The sequence below is a fragment of the Chaetodon auriga genome, chromosome 20 (assembly GCF_051107435.1).
Source record: "Chaetodon auriga isolate fChaAug3 chromosome 20, fChaAug3.hap1, whole genome shotgun sequence".
In the NCBI taxonomy this organism is placed as follows: domain Eukaryota; kingdom Metazoa; phylum Chordata; class Actinopteri; order Chaetodontiformes; family Chaetodontidae; genus Chaetodon; species Chaetodon auriga.
The window spans coordinates 16,496,099-16,521,184 of NC_135093.1; the positions used below are offsets into that span (position 1 = coordinate 16,496,099).

Below are 25,086 nucleotides of genomic sequence, written 5' to 3' on the forward strand. Positions count from 1 at the left end.
TCACTCTGAATTTTGGCTCTGAAATCAGTGCTAGCACAAAACTGCATTAGCACATTTAGCCTGTCTCTGATCTGTTTGCCCCTCTTTTTCCTGTTTTAGGTGTTCTTTGTGATCCGGCTGATCGCAGGCCCCATGGCAAATGCCTTGCCCCCTATTGTAGATCCGGATCCCCTGATGGCATGTGACCTCATGGATGGCCGTGATGCTTTCTTGACATTGGCCCGGGACAAACACCTGGAGTTCAGCTCGCTGAGGAGGTCCAAGTGGAGCTCCATGTGCATGTTGGTGGAGTTGCATAACCAAAGCCAGGACCGCTTCGTCTACACTTGTAATGAATGCAAGCACCACGTGGAGACTCGTTTCCACTGTACTGTCTGTGAGGTGAGTTGGGAAGGGGTTGGTCTGGTTTGTGGTACTGACAAAAGAAAAAATGCAGCTTGTAGAATTTGTTACATGACTGTACAACCTACTACACGTCACTTCTAAACTTTTATAACTGTCGTTCATGTCATCCTTCACAGGATTACGACCTTTGCATCACATGTTACAACACTAAGGGCCACGAGCACAAGATGGAGAAATTAGGCCTTGGTTTGGATGATGAGAGCAGCAACCAGGCTGCCGCTACCACTCAGAGCCCTGGAGACTCTCGTCGCCTCAGCATCCAGCGCTGCATCCAGTCCCTTGTCCACGCCTGCCAGTGTCGAAACGCAAACTGCTCTCTGCCGTCCTGCCAGAAGATGAAACGTGTTGTTCAGCACACAAAAAGCTGCAAGAGAAAAACCAATGGTGGCTGCCCCATTTGCAAGCAGCTTATCGCGCTATGTTGCTACCATGCTAAGCACTGTCAGGAGAACAAGTGCCCAGTCCCATTCTGCCTAAACATCAAGCACAAGCTCCGCCAGCAGCAGCTGCAGCACAGGCTCCAGCAAGCCCAGATGCTAAGAAGGAGGATGGCTAGCATGCAGAGGGTGGGCCAGGCCACTCCTGGAGGAGCCCCTGGGGGCAATGGCCTGCCCTCTCCGGGAACCAACAATGGAGCCACTGGTCCTGGTACACCTACATCTGTGGGCACACAGCCTCCTACTCCACAGACACCCACCCAGGGGAACCTCCCTGCACTTCCTCAGCAGCAGGGAGTGGGGATGGGTGGAATGGGAGGAATGGGAACTCCAGTCCAGCAACAGCAGGTTCAGCAGCAAGGTGGCCCCATGCCCCCTCAACACCATCTCCATCAGTTTCAACCAGGTGGTGGAGGTGGAGGGGGGATAATGAACTCTCCCCAGCAGCAGATGGTGCCTCAGCTCCAGCAGCAGCCTCCCAATGTCCAGCAACTCCAGCAGCACCCTGGTGGTTTGCCTCCATACAATCCAAGGCCACCTGGAGCATCTCCTCTCCACCAGTCTCTGGGCAAACCTGGACTAGGTCCAGCCACCCCACCCCAGCAGCAGCAACAACCCAACCAGGGCCAGGGGTCCATGCCTGTACAAGGCCAGCAACAAGGGCCCCCTCTGGCTGCTGTAGAGACAGCCCTAAAAATCCAGCGCCTAGCAGAAACCCAGAGACAGATGGCTCAGGCCCAGGCCCAAGCCCAGATACGTGGCTTGGGTCAGGGCGGCATGATACCCCCACATCCTCATCATCAAAACACCCAGGGCCAGATGGGCATGGCCCACATTGGGGCCCAGGGCATGCCCCCCCAGGCTCAGGGAGTTGTTGGCCGGACTATGTTAGACCCACAGCAACAGGGAATGCTAGCAGGGATGCAGCAGGGTGGCCCACAGTCACAGTTGCCACCTCAAGTTCAGCAGCAGCTCCAGCAGGTCCAGCAGGGAGGTGGTGGACAACTTCAGGCAGCAAACCAGCAGTGGGGTGCTGGGGGACCAGCCATGAACCCACAACAAAGGCCAGGCATGATGGGTCACATGGCACCACAGCAGCAGCCAGCGGTTGCTCAGCAACAGCAGCAGTCAATGAATCAGCAACAACCGCAACCAGGAAACCGTGGGCTGATGCAGGTAATGGGTGTATCAGGAGGGGCAGCAGGGGTACCTGCTTCAATAGCAGGAGCAGCTGCATCAGGAAACCTACCCCAGGCAGCACTACAAGACCTCCTGAGAACACTGCGCTCCCCAAGCTCACCCCTCCAACAGCAGCAGGTCCTGAACATCCTTCGTTCCAACCCAACCCTTATGGCGGCTTTTATCAGGCAAAGAGCAGCCAGGTATCAAGGAGGTCAGGGTGGCCCTGGAGGAGGGCCTCCACAAGGGGGCCCTGGAGGTGTGAGGTTCCAAGGGGCTGCTGGAGGGCTGCCTGGTGTAGGAGGGCCTGGGGCTAACCAGCTTGCTAACATGGATGGACAACAGCAGGTTAATGTGAACCAGGCAGGACAACCAGGGATGAACATGGCTCAGGGTGGAACAGGTGGCGGGAATATGCCTACCATGGCTCAGCTTCAGCAGTTACAACAGCAGCAGCAACAACAACGCCCAATGTTGCCCGGGAATCTGCAGCAACAGCAAATGGCTGCATTACAGCAACAGCAACAGCAGCAGCAACAACAGGGAGCGATGCAAGCAGGGCAGCAAGGCAACATGACCAATATGACTCCGCAGTTCAGAGAGTTGTTGATGAGAAGACACCTGCAGCAGCAGCAGCAACAACAACAACAACAGCAACAACAGCAGCAGCAGCAGATGGGAAACCTCGGGCAGTTCCAGCAGCCTCAAGGTCTCCAGCAGCAGCAAGGTCAGCAAGGCTTCATGCAGCCTGGCCAGGGACAACCGGGGATACCGCCCTCTTCCCAACCCCAGCCTGGAGGTGGAGGTGTAGGGGGGCCACAGCAGCAGCAAGGAGGACCACAAGGTGGGCCAGGACAGCTAGGCCAGCAGCAAGGGTACACCAACTCTATGTCTCAAGTAGCTGCAGCGCTCCAGCAAAGGCTTCAGCATCAGATGCAGATGCAGCAACAACAACAACAACAACAGCAGCAGCAGCAGCAAAATTCAATGGCTGGGCATCAAGGACAAGATGGAGGGCCTGGTGGAGGCACTGGAGGACCAGGAGGACCTCCAGGTGGACCAGGGCAAGGGCCACAACAGCAAGGTGGAGTTGGCGGAGGGGGTGGTGGGCCCCCTCTGCCACAGACGTCCCAAGGCATGCTTCACCAGAACATCCACCAGAGGCTTCTGCAGCAGCAGCACCTTGGTGGGGGCTCTCCAGCCCAGCACAGCAATCCCATGAGTCCCCAACAGCCGATGGCACAGTCCCCCCATCTCCAAGGACAAGGAGGACTTGGTCCAGCAGGATCGCTCAGCAGTCAGGTCAGGTCACCTCAGCCCTCGCCAAGGCCACAGTCGCAGCCTCCACACTCTAGCCCGTCCCCTCGCATGCAGCCCTCGTCCCAACCTCAGCCTCAGCCCTCACCTCATCGCATCTCCCCGCAGACCCAGACTGGCTCACCCCACCCAAGCCACCTAAGCCAACATCACCCCAGTATGGCACCGCCCCAACCTCCACAACCCCAGCAGCAAGCGTTATCTCAGCAGCAGCAGCCAGGTAGTTCTGTGGATCCTGGTCAGTTCAGCTCAGACCAGAACTCCATCATGTCCCAGCTGAGTGGAATGACAGGGATGCATGGTGGGCAGGGGGGACAGTCCGACATGTTGGGTGGGAATAATAACAGCAGCAACAACAACCAGGAGCTGGGAACGAACATTAACCACAACAGTTTAGACCTTATGTAGCCTTGACTCCATACTGTCTCTATGTCTTGATGCTCTGATCAGTTGCCCCAAATGACGAACAGCCATGAAAGGAGAGTGAGGCGGGACTACGGCTATGGGGTTTTAGAAGTTTTTATTTTTTATTTAAATATTTTTGTGATGTATAAATAAGAACTGAAGCTTCCTTCCTATGGGAGATGCAACATAAATCTTAGAAGTCAATAAATGAATAAATTAAAACAATGGTAAGTTATTGCTGTTAATATATATCTATATATTTTTGCCAATTGTGTACAAAAAGGTGGAAGGGCAGTGTTTCAGGTTGAAGATATTTCTTCCTTAGTCTATGACACAATATTTTTGGGGACTGAGATTTTTGCCTTTTTATGAATATTTTTAAGATTTTAAATGTGGCTAAAAATTAAAGCGAGTTGACACGATGTACCTTTTTTATCATTTTGTTTTCCTCCTCAATTTACCCAGTCATGATTATAGTCTATTTTGAAGGGTAAGCATATTTTATTTCTGAATCCCCCCCCCCCAATGGATCATAAAACAAGCATCAACATATCTTCTGTTCAAGGACTCGTCTTCTTCTGGACCGTTTTTCACAGCAGTGTACATTTTACAGCGACTGCAGCATTCGCTTACAGAGTTTGTTCCATCTGATCGGAGGGAGGGAGGGGGCGTTAAATGCAGTTTGATTTTGCCAGGTTTCCTAGTTTGTTTTTTTGTTTTTGTTTTCCTTGACAGGGTTCATAGGTTGGAATTAAACCTCATCAGTGTTTTGGGGAGTGGTCGACACTGACCGTGGGTTTGGCCATATTTTTCTGCAAACGATGGCCAGATCATCAGAACAAACCCTTGCACCCGTGGGCCACCTCTCCACCCTCCATCTTCAGTTGTCCTATGAATGTCCACCTCTTCCTGACCCCCCCACCCCCCCCTCTGTGTTTTGCCGTTTGGAGCTGGCTGATGTTAAAAGGTTGTGTGTGTACATATATTACAGCCTTGTTTATGAACTGTGACACTGAGAAAGTTGTCCGTTTTTTGGGCTGCAGAGGTTTAAGAAAATCCTGCCTGTATCCTCAAACCCCCGACGGTTTCCCTCTCAGTAATCTTTTCTCTCTTTGCCCTTTGTTCCTCACAACTGCCTCTCAGCCACAAGATTTACTTCAATGTTAGTACTGTACAAAGTAAGAAATGGTGGACTTGGATACTGTTTTTTGTAATGAAAGTGAAAGATGTAAAAAAAAAAATAAAAAAAGACAAACAAACAAACAAAAAAAACAACCCTGTACATACTTTATGAGCAGAGAAATTATTTTCTGCTGCTTGTTTCCCCTCTTGTTTGATTGGATATTTGCTGTATCTGTTAAAAAAAAAAACCTACAAAAAAAAAAAAAAAAAAACTTCAAAAGTACTCCTGAGCTACTGTACAGTATTGAGATTTTTTCTAAAAGGTACAGTATGGGGTGTAGTAGGTCACAAGCACCAATGCGCCTTTTCCTGTGTATTTTTGACAAGGTTTTCAGGAGGAAGGGGTTATGGCAACAAGTCACACACCTGAACAATCTCAAAACGTGGAGGTGAGAGCCGAAGGAAGTAGAGCTGATGCAGAGGTTGGTTAGAGGTGTGATCTGAAAGAGTTTAAATTTGGTCATTTAGCTTTTTATGAAGAGGACTGAAGACACAATATTCACATGCTCACTATTTTTTCTCAAAAGGTTGGGCTTGCTGGGTATGGGGAGGGGACGCATCAGAACCAGGTGGCAATATATCTTGAGACTTATTTTATAAGAAAAACAAGGAAAAACTGTCTTTTATATATAGATATATTATTTAATTTTATTTTTTGGAAATAAAACTTGAAGCTACAGGAATTATTAGATAAAAACATGTTTTGTTTTGTATTAAAGATGTTATGGTGATGCAAAAAGACACTGCAGACAGTCATTCAGTTTGCCCCGGGGAGGCCGTGGAGTATATTATACCATCCTTTTTAAGAAATGTTTCATGTACATGAATATAGTTGTAAACATACTGAATCACTGTACAAACCGATGGCAACTGAACAAATAGTTTTGTTTTAATCATTTCTTCTCCTAAAAAGAGACTGGAAATAAGACTATTTAAATATTTGTTTAGTATTCAAATGGAATCTTTGACCACTTTTTCGTTCTTCTTGTTAACAATTTTTGGTGCTTGCTGAGAGAAAGCAAAAATAACTGTTGCTCCATTTTCATTAGTTTCTTTTTTTTTTTTTTTTTTAAGTTATTTTGGTGGTCTGATTGTTTTTTTTTTTGCCAATAAATTAATTGTACAATAAAGTATGTTTGTACCATTGGAAAAATACTTGGTTGTTGCTTCTTTTTTCAAGTGTACCATATTTCCTGCAGGTAAATAATTGATTATTTAACAATTTAACATACATTTAAACAATCAGTGGAATTTCATGCTATTTGTAGATTGAGGAAAAGTCTCACTGGTTCACATTTTAAAACTTTATCTTCACAACTATGAAACTGGTTTGAATTAGAGCTGGGCCGATCAGGCTGATCGACCTACTATCTAAATCTAAGCGATCACTTTGAAAAATCATCTTATACCCAATTTTTGTGTCAGCTTCAAAAATCCAGTTTTCAGTTAGGATGTATTTAAGTATATGTAAATAAGAGCCTGCAAGAAGTATTGTGGTGAGGAGGGCGCTTTAATCTTGAAAAAGCAAGACCTCCAGCATTGTCCATATCTTCTTTGGCCCCCTCCCCTTCATGAAAAACGCCCTTCACCTAATGTCTGAAAAGTTAGTTTTACCACTGCTAAGTAAGAAATCTAAAGAATTTAAGATGGCGTAATCTGAATTAAAGCGCTGTATTTTAGTGAAATAATAATGTTTACAATAGCCACTGATGTGCACTTTAGAAATGGAAGTGGACATTTCTAAATGTAAAGCAAACATAAAATGAGTATATAAAACTCTAACATTGGCAAACTTTCTGACACAATGATGTTTTTTACTTCCTGTTATGATGCAGATGAATGGAGGCAATGACTGTTGGTACAGACAACATCTAATCACTGCTATGAAAGATCCTCCTGTGTTTGTGTCTCTCATAACTGACATATTGGTGCTATCAGCAGGCTGACTGATGGGAAAGTGCACCTTTATGACTAGTGGCACACAATAAAGCCCATAATGCTCATGTGATGGGTGTGAAGGCTTTGCTTTAAAGAGTCTGCTCATAGGCACCCTGTAAACATGTCTTAATATCTGAACACTTTATTACTAGAAACAAGTATTTTGGGATGTCACTAAGCAACTGACCAAGTTGGATTAAAATGATACTAAACATGAGCAACATTTATTTTAGTATTACCATAGAAATATCCTATACACAATGACACTTCATAGACTGGAGCAGGTAATGTGCAGGTTTACATCACAATAAAGTGCAAGGTTCTCCGCTCAGTGGTGGACGAAAGCAGCACAAGCAACCACATCAGACGACGTCAAATCCAGGTGCTCGCTTTGTCATGTCAGTACATTTATGGCGTCAGCTCGGCGGTTATCACAAACTATATAAAACTACTCTGTTCAGTCATCTGCGTGACAAATACACAGGTATCTTTAAAGAATAAATATACATTCAGGTCAATTTAGAAAAATAACGACTGAAAAAATACGTTTCTCCCGACCGTCCGCTCCATCTTCCTCAAACGTCTGCTCACATTTCAAGTCTTGATATCAGTGGAGGATCGTTTCAGACAGAAACCAAATAAGCTGGGACGGAAATAGTGTGTGTGTGTGTGTGTGTGTGTGTGTGTATGTGTGTGTGTGTGTGTGTGTGTGTGTGTGTGTGTGTGTGAAGGATAAAGTGGGACGTCAGCCCTACAGACAAAACAACAACAAAATTATTCAACGTCAGGCACTTCCATTCCCTGCAGCTTCATTGTCACACAGAGACAGTTTTGAGATCACCAGACGCCGCCCCATCATCCTCAGAGCAGGATAAACAACTTGCGGACCAATGGGACGCCACTGTGGGAGATTCCACAGATTTGACACATCACATCAGCTCCTGTGTCCACCGGGCAGGACGCCAGCAGGGTTAGACGGATACACTGGGCACACGGCGCTCTGTTCAGGGTTTAGCCCCGACCGCAGTGACGTGAGAGAAGTCTGGAAAGCTGTGGAGAAACTTTTCACCATCAGTTTACATGTTCTTACAATTTGTTGGGTAAAGTAACTTATTTTAATGATCATTAAGATTTCTACCCATCTGATTGATGGGGCGAGCTGGGTCCACATTGGTCTGTTTCTCATGCTTCTATTACCGCTAATCATTTTCTAAAGCATCCTGCAGGTTTTTAGATTCACTTCCTACCTTCCAGACAGCAGCAGTATAGTTTATATATATTGTCATGGAACTGTAGATTTCAATAATGGCCCCTTTTCTGACTGATTCAATTATCATGAGTCTATATCCATTTGGATTTTTGTCACTCCAATCACACTGACACTCATCCTACTGAAACTGGTTTGGCTTGCTGAAATCATTCCATCATACTGGCCATTCAAAGTTCCCTTCCAAATTTGATAAACTGGGGACAAAATCTACGCCTTTTTGGGCAAAAACGTATTCAAAATTTGATCTGAAGCTAGTGTGAGCCGTCTGTACAGCTCAACAAAGAAACAGTGTTTGTTGAAAGACAAAGAGAAAGAGCAAACGTGGAAGATATCCACTTGATTTGTTGAATCAGACTGCTAACACCTCGTAGTAGCTCTCCTATTAGCTTTTTTTCACAGAATCTGGAGTTTGGATCATGTCCTCCATCACTTCCATAAAAAGTACCTTAGGCAGTGATCAGTATGAACAAGAGCAATTACTAAAAAGCAAAGAGTGTTTCAGTGTTCATATGACTATCATACCTGTGTGAAAGGTAACTGGAAGGTAGAAAGTCAGGGAAACCTTTTGGCATATTTTCATTAAAAAGTTGTGATTTACCCTGTTGGTCGAACTCTACACAGAGGCTCCTGATGGACACACAAGCCGTTATGATGCACAGTGAATACAGTGCAATTCCATAGTACATTCTGTTATCAAGTCTCCTCTAGTTTTGTAATTTTGGTACAATACTCAGTCATCACTTGGACGGTGTGTTGTATGTTCTGAAGAGCTGGGTGGACAGAAGAAACTACACTGTGTCTACTTGCATTAATAGAGCTGTACTGGAGGGGAAAGGCTTGCAGGCGGATCAAATCATCTCTCAGAGGATTTCGAAATGCATACAAGACTAAGCCACGCGTTGTACAGAAGTAACAGTCTATGTGTTCACAGGTTACAGGTACAGCACTGCATGTTAGTATGGGACTGACGGCTAAGTCCACCTCACTGTAGTGTGGAGTATGTACAATGCGTATGAGTCCGGTACTAAACGCTTAGCTTAGTGTGGAAGAGACAGAAACGGAGGCCATGTTTACATGCACAGAGAACTCGTCGTCTTCTTCGGATTCACATGATTACTCACATTATTTGATTTCAGACGTAAACGTCATAACTCTGCTGCTTTATACTCTTATACCAACACATTCATCTGATGACGGTAGTTACTGTGACTTACTCATTCATCAAGCCCGTTCTGGTAACTGCTTCAAAGGAACCCTGTGCAGTTTTGTTCCTGGGCCATGTGACACACATTCCTGCTGCTGGTTTCACACTAGTCCACTGATCTCCAGGTGGCAGTAATGCACCAGCAACGTAAGTAAGTAAGCAAGAAGAAGGCTGTAAGCTAAGCAAACATGGATGTATGCAGCGCAGGGTGCAAACTGTTTTCAAAAACCTGCTTAAGGAAATGTATTGTATGTTTGTTAGACCGCGGGGATACATACAATGCTTTGGTGAGCAGCACTGAATGAAATATAACTTTATTCATTTAGAAGAAAACTCCACAGGGGACCTTTCAGGTGGTAAAGTTAGGACCCATGACCATAAAAAGAAAGGTCATCATATACCTGTGACGGCACATTTTAACTGATACTAACAAGTCAAAGCTTGTGTCATGAATCCCTTTGACTCGTACCTCACCTGCCTTACTTACAGCAAGTCGCATTTTAATAGACCAGTGTGTCGGATCTAGATAAATAAAACACAAACTATTCTTATTTTCATGTGACTATACTAAGAAAACATAATTACGAATATTATATCCCATTTCTTCCATCCTCTGCCAATAGATCCCCCTAAATCCTACACACTGGACCATTAACCGTTTGGCACTGGAAGATTCCAGGGGCCAACAACAGGGTCCTCCGCTAGCCCAGGTGCTGCTAACTGGAGCTGACTCCAACCCCTAAAATGGACCTAAATCTGGCAGCCGCATAAAGGCAAACCTAAACCTCAACCTTGCACCTAAATCAGCCTGGCGACCTGGGTCACACGTTTTGCTCCAGAAGTCACAACCAGTTAGAGCGACACCCCTTTGATTAAAGGCAACTCAGTCCCACCACATCGAAGGTGACCAGCTCAACCTAAACACAACGTTAACTGGAGTCTGGCTTCGTTCCAGGTGACTCTGTGCATGTAAACACACCACTGACCAGGCTGGAAGTAGCTGGTGAGAGGAAGAGCAGAGGGAGAGGTTACAGAAAGGGAGTGAAAACACCAACCCCGTTCCTCAACCACCATTCACACGCTGTGAAGACACCAGCGCCCTCCCCACCGACACACTCAGACTTCATCGCATTTCAGACCTCCAGGCCCCACTCTCTGAAGAAGCCTTTGGCCACTCTTGACTCTCGGAAAGTCACTGTGAGGGAGTTGAGGGTGACGTCTGTGACGGTCACCTCCCCCGGACTGATGACGGGTCGCCAGACGTCGTCGTCCTCCGCCTTCTCTGATGCGGTGACCTCATCTGGTCCGATAGCGGAGCTCCACTCGTCCGTCCTTCTCTGTCCTGAGTGAGACAGGAGTGTGAAGCGGAGAAGGCAGAGGGAGAAAAGGATAGAGTTGCATTACATTAAGCCAATCATACGCCTACTGTTATTGAGTTAACCTTCCTGGACTGGCCTGGATAGATCATCTCTGCTCTGACAGATGTTACAAACTGACAAAGGCAAACAGGATGCATTTGACTGCAGGACCTGACAGCTCAGAGTGCTTCTGAGGTGAGAGGGAGGACAGGAGAGCTCCATTCCGCCCTCCACATCATGATTTTGACAGGATTTAGTAATGTCTCACCTTCAAATGGTGAATTAAAATGGATTCTGTCTTGTAACTGTCAACGTAAAACTCATTATTCACATATTAAAAATTCACATCTACTGTGGTGTTGACCTTTGAAGTGAAAGGATGTTACGTTACAGGACAGACTGTGTGACTGTCAGCAGATCTTTGTGGAGGCTCTGCAGTACCTGTTGCTTCGCACTTACATGCACAACAGAGACTTAAATGACTCTATATTTTGACCTCTGCACAATTTGCTCTTTAATCAGCTCTGGATGGAGGAAGTTTTATGTTTTTGGTTGCACGCCCAGGGATAAAAGAAATAGCCTACGCATGTCTGCGCCGACTGAAAGGTTCACAAAAAGTCAAGTAAACTGGGTCGTGATGCCGATTAGAGTCTACTGGCTGACCGACTGACACACTTACCATCTAAAATGCCTCTGCTCTTCTCTGTTGTCTCCTTTAGAAACTCCTCTTTGCCCTCCTCTTCCTCCTCATATTCTACATTGTCCTCCTCCTCCTCCTCCTCGTCCCCCTCCTCCAGTTCTTCTTCCTCTCCCCGATCTTCCCAGTCCTCTTGCGTGGGACTTGGAGGGTTTGAGTCAAGGCACTTGAACTGTGACCTCCTGGGTTTGCTTTTTCGATGTGCCAGTTGCGGTTGTGGGTCCTGCCTGCAGGCACTGTACGGCTGATCCTCGTCCTCAGACACCAGAGAGCGCGTCAGGGAGAGACGCAGGCGAGGCGGAGGCTTCTCTGGAGTCCTGTGAGCGCTGCGGAGATCCATGGTGTAGACAGTGTTCTGAAGATCAAACAGAGAACGTGTGAAAACTGAGCGGCGAGGTGGCAGCATGCAAAAGGCAAAAGAACTACGGTACAGATCACAATCAGTGGACAGAGGCCAAAGAGGGGAAAGGAAAGGAAAGACAGTTCTAGAAACAGGTGTAAAGTAATGCACAAGTTATTTAGATTAAAAAAAAAAAAAAAAAAAAAAAAATTGCCAATCTTCAACCTTTTTACTGAACTCCAAACTTTACCTGCAGAAGGAGTCTTTTGGCTTTGGATCCTTTTCTCCTATGACCCAGAGCTCTGTCCCTCTGCTCTCTAAAAAGCCAAGCACACTGTTAAAAAGAGGCTAATGGCACAACGTCTGTACATATGATTACTGACCATTTTCAGAGCTGCTCTCCTGCAACGCTTTTGTGTCCAGATGTTTCATTGGATTACAATTTGACATGACATAAAAAACATATCCTGGGCATTAGCAATTATTCATTCATTCATTCATTCATCTTCTATACCCGCGTATCCCTTTCGGGGTTGCGGCATTAGCAATGAAACATCTAAAATAGGATGTGGAGTTTTTGACCAATAGTGACACTATGGAGCAGTGTTTCAAGAGAGGGCACATGTCACTGACATAATACACTTTTCTGCCACTGATTTTAAAATATTCCACTGATCCACAGGTGGCAGTGATGTGAGCGAGGGAAAGACGGCTAGCAAGTAAGCGTGGATATAAACAATGAGTGTTTCAAACGTTTAAGAGAATCAACTTTGAAAACGATTATCAGTCTTTGTTTTCGCCAGGTGACATCAGTCGTAAAGAAAAAGCAGACAACTGTCAGGGAAGAAGAAGAAAAGACAAAAAAAAGAGAGAGAAGAAGAACACAGGCCAGTTTCTTCACATTCTATAACTTCCATGCCTGAAACTTTGATACAGTCCAGCTGAAAAAAAATGCATCCAATGTGTTTGTTAGACCTAAGGGATACGCAGAATGAGTTTTGGTGAGTAACACTGAATGTAAACAGAAACTTTGTTTACGAGAAAACTCTACAGGGCCCCTTTAAAGAAAAACTGACTACATGTTTTAAAACTTGTTAGCAGTCACCAGAACCTCCAGAGTGCATTTACAGCGTTGTTAGAAATGTGGCCAGATGTGTCTCTGACCACCTTTACAGGTGATTCAAGAGGCAACATCCTCCTCACATCTCTGATGCCTTTAGATAGGGATCTGATGTGTTTTTACACATCTAGTTACAACAACCCAGGACACATGCTGATGGAATCTGGAGAGAAGTCTTGGGTCTGGTCCTCGGTTTGCTGAGTCATCATCTCTTTGTGATTAATATAATGAGAAGAAAACTGATTTACTCTGCACATTCCTGCTCCAGTATGTGTCAAACCCTGTGGGCTTTCCTGGATTCAGGCAACAATTATTCATCAGGAAATCATTACATGTTGTGGAGCCTTACTTCTCTTCATAGGCCTGCACCAAGCGCTGGTCCAGAATGTGCTCCTCAGGTTCCCATGTGCTGTACCTGCCAGATGTACAAAATTAAATACAAGCCTCCTTTATTTTTGTATTTATTTCCTTCATTCGTTCGTTCGTTACTGCATTCAATCAGGTAATTAAATCTGTCTGTCTATTACGGCATTGTTGCTTGACATTTTCCATTAAAAAAAAAAAAAAGGTTCTTATTGAAAACAGTTACTATGTGCTGGCTGGAAACGGAGCTCAAACAACCGCTCCATCTTTTTCACTTCCACTCAAACGGTGACTTGGATGGTATCTTCTACCAAGTGAACCAAGCATTTACGTCTTAAGCACAAATGTGAAAGAAAAAACTATTTGGAAAAAATGTTTGCACAGTGCCAGAGTTTAAATACAAATTATGAATGTGTAATGTTACATGTTAATTTGAATATGATGCACATTAATGAGCGTCATGCAGTCCAGCCATTCTTCTGATTGAGCTCATATACTTACTTTGGAGGCCATCCTTTCCACTTCAGCAGATACTCCACATTCCCCTGTGGAGACATAAAGTTTAAGAGTGGCATCAGCCCAGAAGTTCATTTCATTGCAGCCTTTCCAATACTACCTTAACACTTGTGTGACGCATCACTGTTCCATCTACATGAAAGGTACAAATCTTTATGAATTCAAAAATTATAGAATCAAACAAGTACATTATCTGAGCATAAGGCAGCATAAGTAACAGAGCTGACCCCTGTGGAAACTCATGGTTCTCTCTCCTGATGATAATGATTGCTTGCTGTATGGTGATATTTCCCTCCATCTTCTTATCTACTTAATGCCTACATTCCATTATATTCTTGCTGTTCAATAACCTTCAGACAATATGTATAATTAACAGATAATGTCAAATGTGCAGTATGTTTTCCATACACCAGCCAAGCCTCTCAGAGTTAGTCATCCTAGGTGACATCACCCGGTAATAACTTGCAAGCCCTCAAACATATTCTCAGCGAGTGAAGTCATCACTTTTCCCGACTTCGTTTCACTCACCCAGTTCTCCAAGAAGCCATGACTATACTGTGCACTGGGTGAGACTTTTAAATACTTTAACAGGTCAAAATTGCATGCGATTGTTCTAAAAATGGTGGTTGTTAAAAGGAAGTGTGCAAATCGTTCATTACTTGCAATATAGATCACTTAATTAATTTATCGTGGTCTTATGGCGATTACTGATATATTCCATAGTCCAAAGGACAGCTCGACTCAAGATGCCTCTGTGCCCTGTGGTAACCCCAAAACCTGTCTGGATTTGGGTTTGATTAAAGTCTAACAGCATTATCAGGATATCACCAAACATTTTACATTGATCTGACATTTAAAAGATAGTCGTAGCATGTGTGCACATGTGTTTGACTTGTGGATGGACAGATGTAATGCATGGAGTACTACATGGTTTTAACATTGACCTACGCATACTCATACTCATACTGTGTACTGAACTTTCACTTTACACACCACAAAGTGTCCCTTTAAGGTCAGCTGCAAACCACTCCTACGTGAAGTCAAATTAATCTCAAGTCTACATCACAACCACTAATGAAATAGAAGCTGAAGTTAGGCTGCACACCAACTAGTGCATGTTTCTTCTTCTTACGCTGTATATTTTCTCATATAGCTGTTGGTTGCATGCACCTTGTGAATGCACTGAGTAAACGGAGCATGTCAGCGGGATGCACTTCATGTGTCCTGCTCTGTACCTGAAATTATTATTTCATTAATCAACTGGTTGATTGACAGCAATTCTGATGATCAGTTAGACATTTCACGAATTTGTCATGCAAAATGCAGAACATTTGGTGAATGCGAACACTTTAACACAGTCTTGTCAAACTGCAGCCCTTTTATTATTGCATGGTGTCACATATTGAGCAGTTAGTGCTTTCCAGTTAAATCTGGACAGAAGATGCAGCTAGCTGAATGTCTTATACTGGCTAATACGTGCTACCTTTCTATCTGTGCTTATAACTTAGCATACTTCAGAATCAGAGACACTTTTAACACGAAGTGCTTCAATCATCTTATTTACCGCTGTTCATTTAAACAGTTTTAAATGTAAAACAGTCCAGAGAGACGCTCGTCACGAGAGGAATAACAGAGGGAACAACTCGGAACTAACAGGCAGCACAGAGCAGTTTCGGGGGGCCTCCTGCGCTCTGGGGGACCCATCATTTTTAGCTGCGCACCTCTTCTGTCAACACCATATGGTAACTTACAACCAAATCCAATTAGCAAGCAAACAGGCCCGAAATGACGGTGTTTGGTTGATAACATCACCCCGTGTCCTCCTCCAGCCTGTCACCTTACATGTTAAGCTGTAGTGTAATGACAACACTGTCCACGTTCATTTAAAGGGACATCCCCCTTCCACCCGCCCCCTTTACACAGCCTGCAATTAGATAACCAGATTAGCCGCGCGATTCTGTTCATTTAATCTCTCAAGCTTTCATTAGCATCCCTCCCTGCAAAAAATGAGTCCCCCTTAAATGTCCCGCGGCTAAACGGGCTGACGCGTGTTGACAAAATTGACAATGGTTACCTTTCTAACTCTTTTCTTGACGATTGATTCCACAGCAAACACTTGCTCTCCAATCGCTGACAGCTCCATCTCTGCGCACGCGGCCGTCCGTTGGCTTTTAACTGTCAAAGTAACGTCTTCCTCCTTTGGCAAACTAAGCTAACATTAACCGTCTGTGACAGCGCTTCCACGGCTCTGTCCTCTTCCTCCCGTCTCCCCCTTAGCCGCCTGGTTTTCCTGACAGTTTACGGGCCCATTTATCCGGAGCCACTTCCTTGTGCTGGATCTTTCCGAGCGTCCAGTGACTTTACAAAATCTGCGACACATCTGCACACCGCTTCGCGCGCGCCCGTCTGCGAGAGCGCGCTGCCTTTTTACAATGAGTCCGCGCGCGCCACCAGCTGCCTCATCATCCTTATCATTCATGCAGTCAGTGTATGGATGATACCGAAACCAGTGAGGAATGAGGCACTGATATCAGTCACTGAAGTCAAAACAGAAATACTGCGATGTAAAAATACCGGCAGTGAAAAAGTCTGACATTCAGAATCTCACTGAAGTAAAAGCAGAGTATCATTAGCAGGTATGAAAAGTAACAGTACTCACTGTGCAGAAAGGCACCTGTGACTGGTTTATTACTAAAAATTACTTAATCAGACTGACAGTACTGACGCATGAATGAAAAAGTAGCATCTTACTAAAGTAGTTGGGAGAAAGAGGTTAGTTTTAACGGCTTAAGTATATGCAGTTTGTTGTTAAATCCAGTGGTTTCCAACTTTGGCCCCCTCTAAATGGTCACAAGAGAAAACTATGGGGTTGAGAGACGAGTGATGGGGTACGAAAAACATTCCCAATAATTTCTGACGCACACATTTGGATTGACTTTTTGGAATGAAGCCATCTGAAAAGTTCGTAAGGTGAAACAACTCTTTGGTGGAACTACAAATAACTCATAACGACCTGAAATGTGGTGTTGATTTCTAAGGGCTCACAAGCTAAAAAAGTTGGAAACCAGTGGTTTAATATTTAGCAATTTTTATAAGATATAAGATTACGCTTTTATGTTAAATCTTAATTTGAATAGTAACTACTAGCTGCAGCTGTCAAATAAATGCAGCTGAGTAAGAAGTACAATATTTCCCTGAAATGTAGAAGGCTAGAAACAAAATGCATAAAATGAAAATACTCATGTGCAAGTACCTCAAAATTGCATTGCAGTCCCTGAGTAAATATACTTAATTACTTTCCACAACTGACCAAAACATCCGTAACCAGGCTGAGAAGAGGGACGTTCTGCTTTCTAACTCAACAATCATCCTTTCAGAGCAAATAATAACCCATTTAAAACACCCACACTGCATCTTATACGTAAAGTGCCATTATAAGCATTTTATTTCTATGCAAAAAATGAAACAAAAAAACACAATGACAATCTGTAGAGCTGAAAGATTGTCATGGCAAAAAAAAAAAAAGAGCAGGTGCTGATTGTGTGAGACACTAGCCATGATGTGATAGGGTCCAAAAATCAAGTTCTTTGACGCTTCGATGCAGGTTCACTTGAATATGACATTAAAGGTCTACGGACTGGGCTGGAATCAAAGACTTTCATCCAAAAATAAGACATGCACCATTGAAAAAAAAAACCAAAAAACTGTGACCTTGTCTTTATAAAATCAGACGATTTCAAACAAGTGTAAAGAACATAAAGCCCTTGGCTGCAATAGTGAAAACATCATATTTGATGAGCTTCAGCGGTTTCTCCTCGAGATTTATGATAAATTGGTGCTTTGGAATAAAACTCCTGAAATGGCATCAAACTGCACAGCCCCTCTTAATCTTTCAGAGCAACAAATATTTTCTTATGTAAACAAGTTAAGGCCAATATTGTCGTCAACAGACAATACATGTATAGTATTAACAGTTTCTCTTAAGATGATCGATCTGAAAGCTACAAACTCTCTCATAAGGCTCATTTCACAATAATCCCTCAACTTTCACTTTTCATTCCACGTTGTCTTTTTCTACACTACTCTCGACTCAGGCACACTGCGCTCCATCTGACAACTTCCCTTCGTACAACCACCCACAGAAGCCCTCCTCGGACCGAAACCTCACACGTTAGAGACCCCCGCTGACTGTACATGAGTTGGTGGGACAATCTGTGACATCCTCTCAGAGCTGTGTTTGGCAGGTTTGACAAGAGATATTTCAGAAGAAGAGGAGGAGGAGGAGGAGGAGGAGGAGGAGGAGCTCTGCATCAGCTGAGCTCCCGTGCTACAGAGGGCTGCTGTGGTGGTGACCCTTTGGACCAGAGTGGAGCCAAAGGGAAAATAAAACAGTAAGTATCATCCCTTATTTTGTGATCTGTCTGCGTGGTGTCGTTTTACCACTGTGCAAGAAATGATTGTGGCGCTTATTAAGCAAGAGTGGCTGACATGGACAAATAAGAAAATTTTATATTGATATGACCACTTTTAACAACTAATATTCAGAATTCAGATCACTGTTGACAATCCAGACTCATAGATCACTTACTGGCTTGTTGTGGAGCTTTTGACTGTATCACACTGTCCTCATCAGCAGGTTAAGTTCACCATACAAGCATGTGTTGGAGAGAAGGGCTGTGACTAACAGTTGTTTTTAATAATCGATCATTTGGTGAGTAAAATGTCCATCACAATTTCTCAGAGCTTGAGTTCACGTTCTTAAATTGCTTGTTTTCGATCAGTTATTACTATCTATCATTACTATCTATCGTAACTATCGTTGCTATCATAAATGACAGGAAATTACCAAAATTATTGCCGATTCATTTTCTGTCGCTACCAGTCAGTTTGAACATCTGCCCTCACTCTGCTGAAGAGGACCGTGCCATGCAGTCAAAAGCTCCTGAACAAGCTAGCAAGCAGACCTTGAGCTGAGATAAGTGTTGTTTTTCCAAAGTCAGATATTAACTGCCAAGCTAACTGCGCATGCTAATACAAAGTATGGCCAATTTTGGGGAAGATCTCCATAACTGTAGCTCGATAAATCTTACATCATGATACAGTATAAGTATTAGTATTGCGTTTTTTCCTCGATGACAAGCACTCTTCATTACATTTGAAGGTGAACAATGAAAAAAACTAACTGGATGAATGAATGAATGCCGTTCCTCTTCCCTTGAAAGGAAACTGAGGCAAACATCCACTAGAGGGAGTGCTAGGCCCAGCTGTTGCATTGTTTTGTTGCATATAAAACTGTTGTGTCAGCACAGTCTCTGTACAGTAAAGGCTCAGACTGTGCCAGAAGTGTTTGGAAAGTAGATGGAAATACAAATTTGGCAACATGACGAATCACTGATTTGGACATGTGATATGAGAAAGGGACAGGGAGGAGGAGTGAGATGGAGTCATGCTGAGGCAAGGAAGGGCACGCTTTGGTGAAAGTGAAGGACGGAGGACACGGACAGAGAGACATCCACGACGGGAAGGACAGAAACACACAAAGAGACTGCATCACGGAGGGAGACGGCGGACTAACGCAGCGTTTCTCAGAAAGCCTGAACTCCCGTGACTTTGGAAACTTAACAGTAAAAAGGACAAAAAAAATAAAATAAACGGATCAAAACTGACATTGAAAAATAGTCAATATATATATAAAAACACAAGAATAGCAGAAACAGAATAGTAACGTTTTTCTAAGTCATAACTGTGTTATATGTAAAGGACTGTGATTCTTTGTTTCTCCCTGTAAAGTGTTTGCCTCCTTCATTGCTTTGTATCTTATCAGAAAAGAGTCCAGCAATGGCTATGTAAACAAAACCCAAAAAAAGGGGGGGATACGTCTGCAAGTGTGCATCCATGTGATTGGCTGTGCACCACTCTACTTCCTCTCCCATTCATTCGGTGATTGGCCCGTCGGCCCAAGTGGAGCTGTGGTTAGTCGGTAAAACCCTTAGCCATCAGACCGCCATGTCTGGTGTGCCTCCACTTCCTCTGAGACGACCAGAAGGAGTTCACAGTTCTTTCCTCGCAGCTGCTGGCGGAGAAACTTTCTGGGATGTGGTCAGATGGAGAGAAGAAGGACAGCCACAGTTACCGTGATGAAATGCAAGATGAGCAACTCTTCTATGTCAAGTTGTTTAAGGAAGGCAAACCCAACAACACGCGGGGGAACAACTTTAAAGGGTAGACCTGCTTTAAAGCTGTCAATTCATTTTTTTCCCTCTTGGGGGCAGCAAAAACAACACGAACACATTATCACTGATCTGAAGTTGCCTATATACACATTCAGCAGTTATGTTGAAAAATGTTTGTTTTGGTTTCCACTCACTCCTCAAGGGAAGGGAAGGGAATTGCTTGCTCAATAGCTGTTTAATGCTCTAATATGTTCACAAGCTAGATGCTATCCTTGCCTATTTGGCAGGCAGTGGGTTTATAGGAGCTTACAGTTGGCTGCAACATGCTAAACTGTCCAGTCTGGTGATCAGTCTCTGTGGGTTTGTCACCACGTGTGACCCCATGGTCATCTGATCTGCTGTTTATATGAAACTATTGATTCATGTAGTTTTGGGAATAATTTTTGGGAATATATACTTCTTGCCTTTCTTGCCAAGAGTTAGATGACAAGATTGATAACACACTCATATCTGTGCAGTAAATATGAGGCTTCTACCAGAAGCCATTAGTTTAAGTGTATTTCCCAAAAGTAGGTCTGTCCTGGGATCTGGTTTTCAGAGTTGGCTCTGAGTCTGGAGGCCTTTGGTATTTTCATTGTCATGTGCTTGTGATTGACTGATTCATGCTTTTCCTTATCTATAGTTATTGATACTTACCAATGTGAAAAATATATCACCAGCTGAGCACAGTAAAACAGTAAAATGACCCTTGTGTACTTATGCAGGGAACTGGAGGGAATTTTCCATAAAACCGTGTCCACATCTGTAGCTCATGTTTAATCGAGCAGCCGTTGCTCTGTCTTATCTAACAGGCAGGAACCAAACTATTTTCTAATCCTCTCTCCTTTGCTGTGCTATCAGAGCTGTCATGATTTGTTCATTGTCAACCCACTGCGAGGTAAGGACATTCAGCATTTTTTATTAGAATCAGTGTTTTGTTTGTCCGATCGGCGATAAAATAAATGAATTTTAAAATGTGCTCCCCTGGCTCTGATGCAGCAGTCTCTCTTTGTTCGTCATCAACATTTTGCGGTCTCACTCAATGTCCCGCCAACAACACTATCAGACTGGTTACACATCACGAGTAATAGCCTATCAACACTGAAGGTTACTCTGCCACAGACAGCTGCAGAAAAACGTTTGCAGACTGGAGCAGCTCTGATGAGCAAGTGGAGCTTTGTTTCAAAGGTAAGGCAGCAGATATTGCTATACTTACATATTTATAGACATCACAGTCCTCTATGCTGACGTTGCAAAAACACCATGATCTTGTGATCTATGTCTATGATGACAAGCAATGCTCAGTCATAGTGAACGTCACAAAGTTCATTTGTCAATCCATAATTTAGCCGACTATTATGATAAATCTGCAAAGTAACTAGTCACTAAAAGCACAGTGCTTGCCTCCAAAATGTACTGGAGTGAAAGTATACGCTAGCAAAAAATGGAAATACTCCAATCAAATTGTTGTTTAGTCAGTTGTGAAGTTTTTCATTTTTACTGAAAATGCGTATCGGCTCCAAATATCAGTTATCACTCTGCTTGACTAATAATAATCAGTATCAGCCCTGAAAAATCACAATGGTTGACCGACATAACCATCCTTACATCACAAGCACAAGCCTGCTGTGCCCCCTTGACACAGCTCCTGCGTTTGAGAGATCACGTCCCATCACTCTCACCTGAGCTCATCCGGGTTGCCGATGGGTTGAGGGTTTCGCAGCTTGGAGTCCAAGTTGTAGTAGACCCCTCCCACCTCACGGACTCCTATCCAGTGCTGGCGTTTGAGCGGCAGCCGGAGAGGCCCCCAGCGCAGGTTGGATGGCACGTTCAGAATGAAGCCCGTCACGTTGGACAGCTCGATGCTTCCTACGTCCCTGTAGAAAGAAAAGCAATAAATCTTCAGTACATCATGACATTGATAGAGCTGGAAATTAGAAGAAAACGCAGGAGCTGATTGTACAGTATATGTATTTACTGTATTAAGTGCTTTTAATCCTTTCATTTTCATAGATAACTGAGATTAAACTGTCTGTGCCAAACTGTACAAAGGTTTCTCTTTTTTCTCAAATACCATGCAGACTCTCTGAATTTCTGACTTTCCTATACGCACCCAAATGCATCACCAAGGATAATTATGAAAACAGTCCCAGATCACAGGCACATGACAATCCTGACTTTCCCTGGAAATCTTGAACACATTTCACACAAGCGCCTTATCATTTGTACGCGAAGGTTTAAGTTGTAATCGGTAAATTGTGTGTTTTTGTTTTAAAGCACATCACTCCCAAATCACCACTGTCTTCTCAATCAGCAACAGAGAGCAGCATTGTTGTTTTTGCCACCAGATTAGGGGTAGCTCTGATTTCGTTCCTGTTCTGGTCAAAACAGAGAAACAGGAATATGGCCTCTCTGATAACATTAACGTTTTACTGATAAAAGTGAGCCTGTGGCTGCTGTTGTTGTCAACAGTCATGCAAGCCTGTTAATGAGGGAGGCAGGAATGCTGATAAAAAAAAAAAAAAAGTCACGTCGACTTCGTCAACTGCTGACTAGTCAAAGAGATCATTCAAGGCCCTGTTGAGTATGTGAAGTGTTGTGTGAGGTGCACATGAGGACACAGGGAACATGTTCACAACATTTACCTGATGTTTACTTTCTAGGATTTACTTGCTGCTGTACTGCAGACGTCACAGCTCGTGACAACTCTAATGGAAGATGAGACAGTAACAAAGGAAACACGACGCGGGATTAAGACAAATTGTCTTTGGGTTTCGGTCGGCCTCTGGGACCCTCTCATTGTTCACTTAGGGTCACAACGAGGGTATGTGTTAAAGCAGCCACAACATAAGCAACTGATGTGAGCAAGGGTGAAAAATCTAAAAATAAATAAAAGCACTACCGCCCTTCACCTGCCCTACATTTCAGACAACAGAGATGGAAGCTTCCAGCACCAGCCCTACAAACCTTCTTTTATCCCACCAGACGGCCTCGAACCCTCGGGTCTGCAGGGCTGCCATAATGACATTTACATCATAGTTCCCATTTCCCAGCATGCTCTTCTTGTGAGGTGTCACCAGAGTGCTGGGAGAAAGCCTGCGACGAGCAGACAAGAGAGATGAACAGATTATCCACAACATTTCACGTACTCGGGCTACATGCTGATATATGCTGGCACGCCGGCTTTCCCACCTCTGGTATATCTCCTGCAGGGTGTCCCTACTGAAGGCTGTCCCGTCCTGGAAGACGTTGTTGAGCGCGTGCAGGGCGCACAGCTCCCTCCGCTGCTTCTCATGATAAATGGCCGGAGGTGTCAGAGAGGGTTGAGGAGGCGGTGGGGGGGTGAGGGAGGAAGAGGAGGATGAGAGATCCTGCTGTTGCTGCTGAGAGTCTGTGGGATCCCTGCACCTCCTCTCCTCTGCTCCCACCACCACGTCCCCTCCTCCTCCTCCTCCTCCCCCTCCTCCTTTCTGCTTGCTGACCTTCCATCGCATGCAGCCCAGCTCCTGCAGGCCGCCTCGCCCCTTCCCCTTCCACTCACCGGCTGGATACGGAGCGCTTCCCATCCCTGGACGTTCACCACCACCGCCGCTGCCGCCGCCACCGGCACCGCCTCCTCCGGCTCCACCACTACCTCCACAACTACTACCTTCAGGACGCTACATCAGCATCATGACAACCATTGCCATAGCAACCTCTCAGCCGCTTGGAAGAGAGGAGCTTGTGTGTATGGCTGAGGAAGAGGAGGGGGCTGCAAGGTAAATGAGACCTGTGGCTCTTTAACGCAGCAGCACCTGCTCGCTCTGTGGGGAAAGGTCAGCAGGAGGGAGGGAGAGGGGGGTAAAAACTGGAACTCAAGATGGGATTTCCAGCAAAAATTGCAAACAAAGAAACTCCCAAATGAAAGATTGCTCCTCCAACCACACCACAGCGGTGTTGTCAATCAAAGTGCCGCCGCTGTCTGTGCGTTTCCACTTCCTCCATCGTCCATGAGTGCGTCGACAGCTCTTTCCATCCAGCCACAGAGCCTATGGCTGTGCGCTTCTTTCCATCACCAGGCTGATGACCACCAAGCGTCACTCCCACTGGAACAGACACAAACGGGGCGTCTGACGCTGAACACTGATGGTTGCCTGAAAAACACCTGAAATAAAGACAAGAGAGAAAAGCTCATTAAAGCTCAGTGAAAACAGCAAACATGGTCAAGCTGGCAGAGCCCAAAGTGCCATCTTAAAAACGGCTTCCTGTGTCTGAACAGCAGCCAAACACCTTCAACTACATTTTAAAGCAGTGCTGATTTTGTAGTTGATGGAGACAGAGAGCTGAGATGACACTACAAGCTGCTGCAATCTCGTCTTGGTCAGCAGACCCCAAAACGAGAAGGTAAACATTTCCAGCAGCTTGGGCTGGATAGAGGAAGCAGGCTGTTTGGTAAGTAAGCTAGCTAAATGTGACAACAGCCCCGCACGAGCCAACACACACACAGCACAGCTTACAGTTCACCACAGCAGGATGGTCGATATTATTCTCTGAAACCACACATGTACGGATCCAATTAATCCATGATAGTAACATATTCCTGGCGTTAATCTTCTGGTTGCTCTACGTGACTCCCGTGTCTACAGCAAACACAGCCAACAACGCTTCCTCTACGTCTTCTAACTTCATTTTCTCCGACGGACCACCTACCTGGAAGCTTCCCGCCGTCGGTTTCACAGCGGGACTATCATAAACCGGCTTAAAAACGGAGTCTACGCTCTCCTGTTTTCCTCAACACTGTTCGGTCCTTTGTCTTTACCAGTTTTCCCTGGTACAGCTCTCCCTCTCTCCCTGTCTCTCTCTCTCTCTCTATGGTCTGTCTCTCTCCGGCCGTGCACACGCGGACATGCGCAGTAGCGTCCGCCTGGCTCCATGTTGCTGTCACCGCCTGCGTCAGTAGACAGCGGAGCGGTACCTCCCCTGAGACTGCGAAACCCTCTATTTTCCACTTTACTTTGGGTGGGTATGTTTGAAATATACCAAGAAATAAAGAACACAGTGCTGCTTTACAGTCACTGATGTACAAGTAATAAAAAACATGTTTTTTGATGTATTAACATGATCAACTTAAGCTTTTTTTTTTTTGTGAGTGCTGAATGCTTAA

General features: G+C 44.7%; 3 protein-coding genes across 4 annotated transcripts in view; 1 reads left to right on the plus strand and 2 right to left on the minus strand.

The window, feature by feature from the left end:
* Positions 1-7,626, plus strand: part of ep300a (EP300 lysine acetyltransferase a) — a 26,065-nt gene extending 18,439 nt beyond the window's left edge. For both annotated transcript variants that reach the window (XM_076759031.1, XM_076759032.1), the window contains exons 30-31: positions 100-381; positions 522-7,626. In XM_076759031.1, the coding sequence (XP_076615146.1) occupies positions 100-381; positions 522-3,746 (3,507 nt within the window). In that variant the 3' untranslated portion in view covers positions 3,747-7,626. The remainder of the gene's footprint in view (positions 1-99; positions 382-521) is intronic.
* On the minus strand, positions 5,975-16,162 carry cbx7b (chromobox homolog 7b). Its single transcript, XM_076759033.1, has 6 exons — positions 15,806-16,162; positions 13,717-13,760; positions 13,202-13,267; positions 11,983-12,049; positions 11,375-11,747; positions 5,975-10,679 (listed from the first exon to the last, which is right to left on the minus strand). Exons 1-6 carry the CDS (start codon positions 15,872-15,874, stop codon positions 10,471-10,473), a joined length of 828 nt encoding a protein of 275 aa, XP_076615148.1. The 5' UTR covers positions 15,875-16,162; the 3' UTR covers positions 5,975-10,470.
* Positions 16,163-17,148: 986 nt separating this feature from the next.
* On the minus strand, positions 17,149-24,810 carry josd1 (Josephin domain containing 1). The gene is made up of 5 exons (XM_076760750.1): positions 24,633-24,810; positions 23,136-24,087; positions 22,911-23,039; positions 21,626-21,820; positions 17,149-19,820 (listed from the first exon to the last, which is right to left on the minus strand). Exons 2-5 carry the CDS (start codon positions 23,507-23,509, stop codon positions 19,721-19,723), a joined length of 798 nt encoding a protein of 265 aa, XP_076616865.1. The 5' UTR covers positions 23,510-24,087; positions 24,633-24,810; the 3' UTR covers positions 17,149-19,720.
* Positions 24,811-25,086: the final 276 nt, after the last annotated feature.

Coding starts and splice junctions, on each gene's coding strand:
- cbx7b (XM_076759033.1), bottom strand. CDS start 15,874: ATGGAGCTGTCAGCGATTGGAGAGCAAGTGTTTGCTGTGGAATCAATC. Junction 13,268..13,716: donor TGGAAAGGATGGCCTCCAAA/GTAAGTATATGA, acceptor TACATCTGGCAG/GTACAGCACATGGGAACCTG. Junction 12,050..13,201: donor GTGCAGGCCTATGAAGAGAA/GTAAGGCTCCAC, acceptor TTGGCTTTTTAG/AGAGCAGAGGGACAGAGCTC.
- josd1 (XM_076760750.1), bottom strand. CDS start 23,509: ATGGGAAGCGCTCCGTATCCAGCCGGTGAGTGGAAGGGGAAGGGGCGA. Junction 23,040..23,135: donor CTGCAGGAGATATACCAGAG/GTGGGAAAGCCG, acceptor TGCTCGTCGCAG/GCTTTCTCCCAGCACTCTGG. Junction 21,821..22,910: donor GTCTGGTGGGATAAAAGAAG/GTTTGTAGGGCT, acceptor TTCTTTCTACAG/GGACGTAGGAAGCATCGAGC.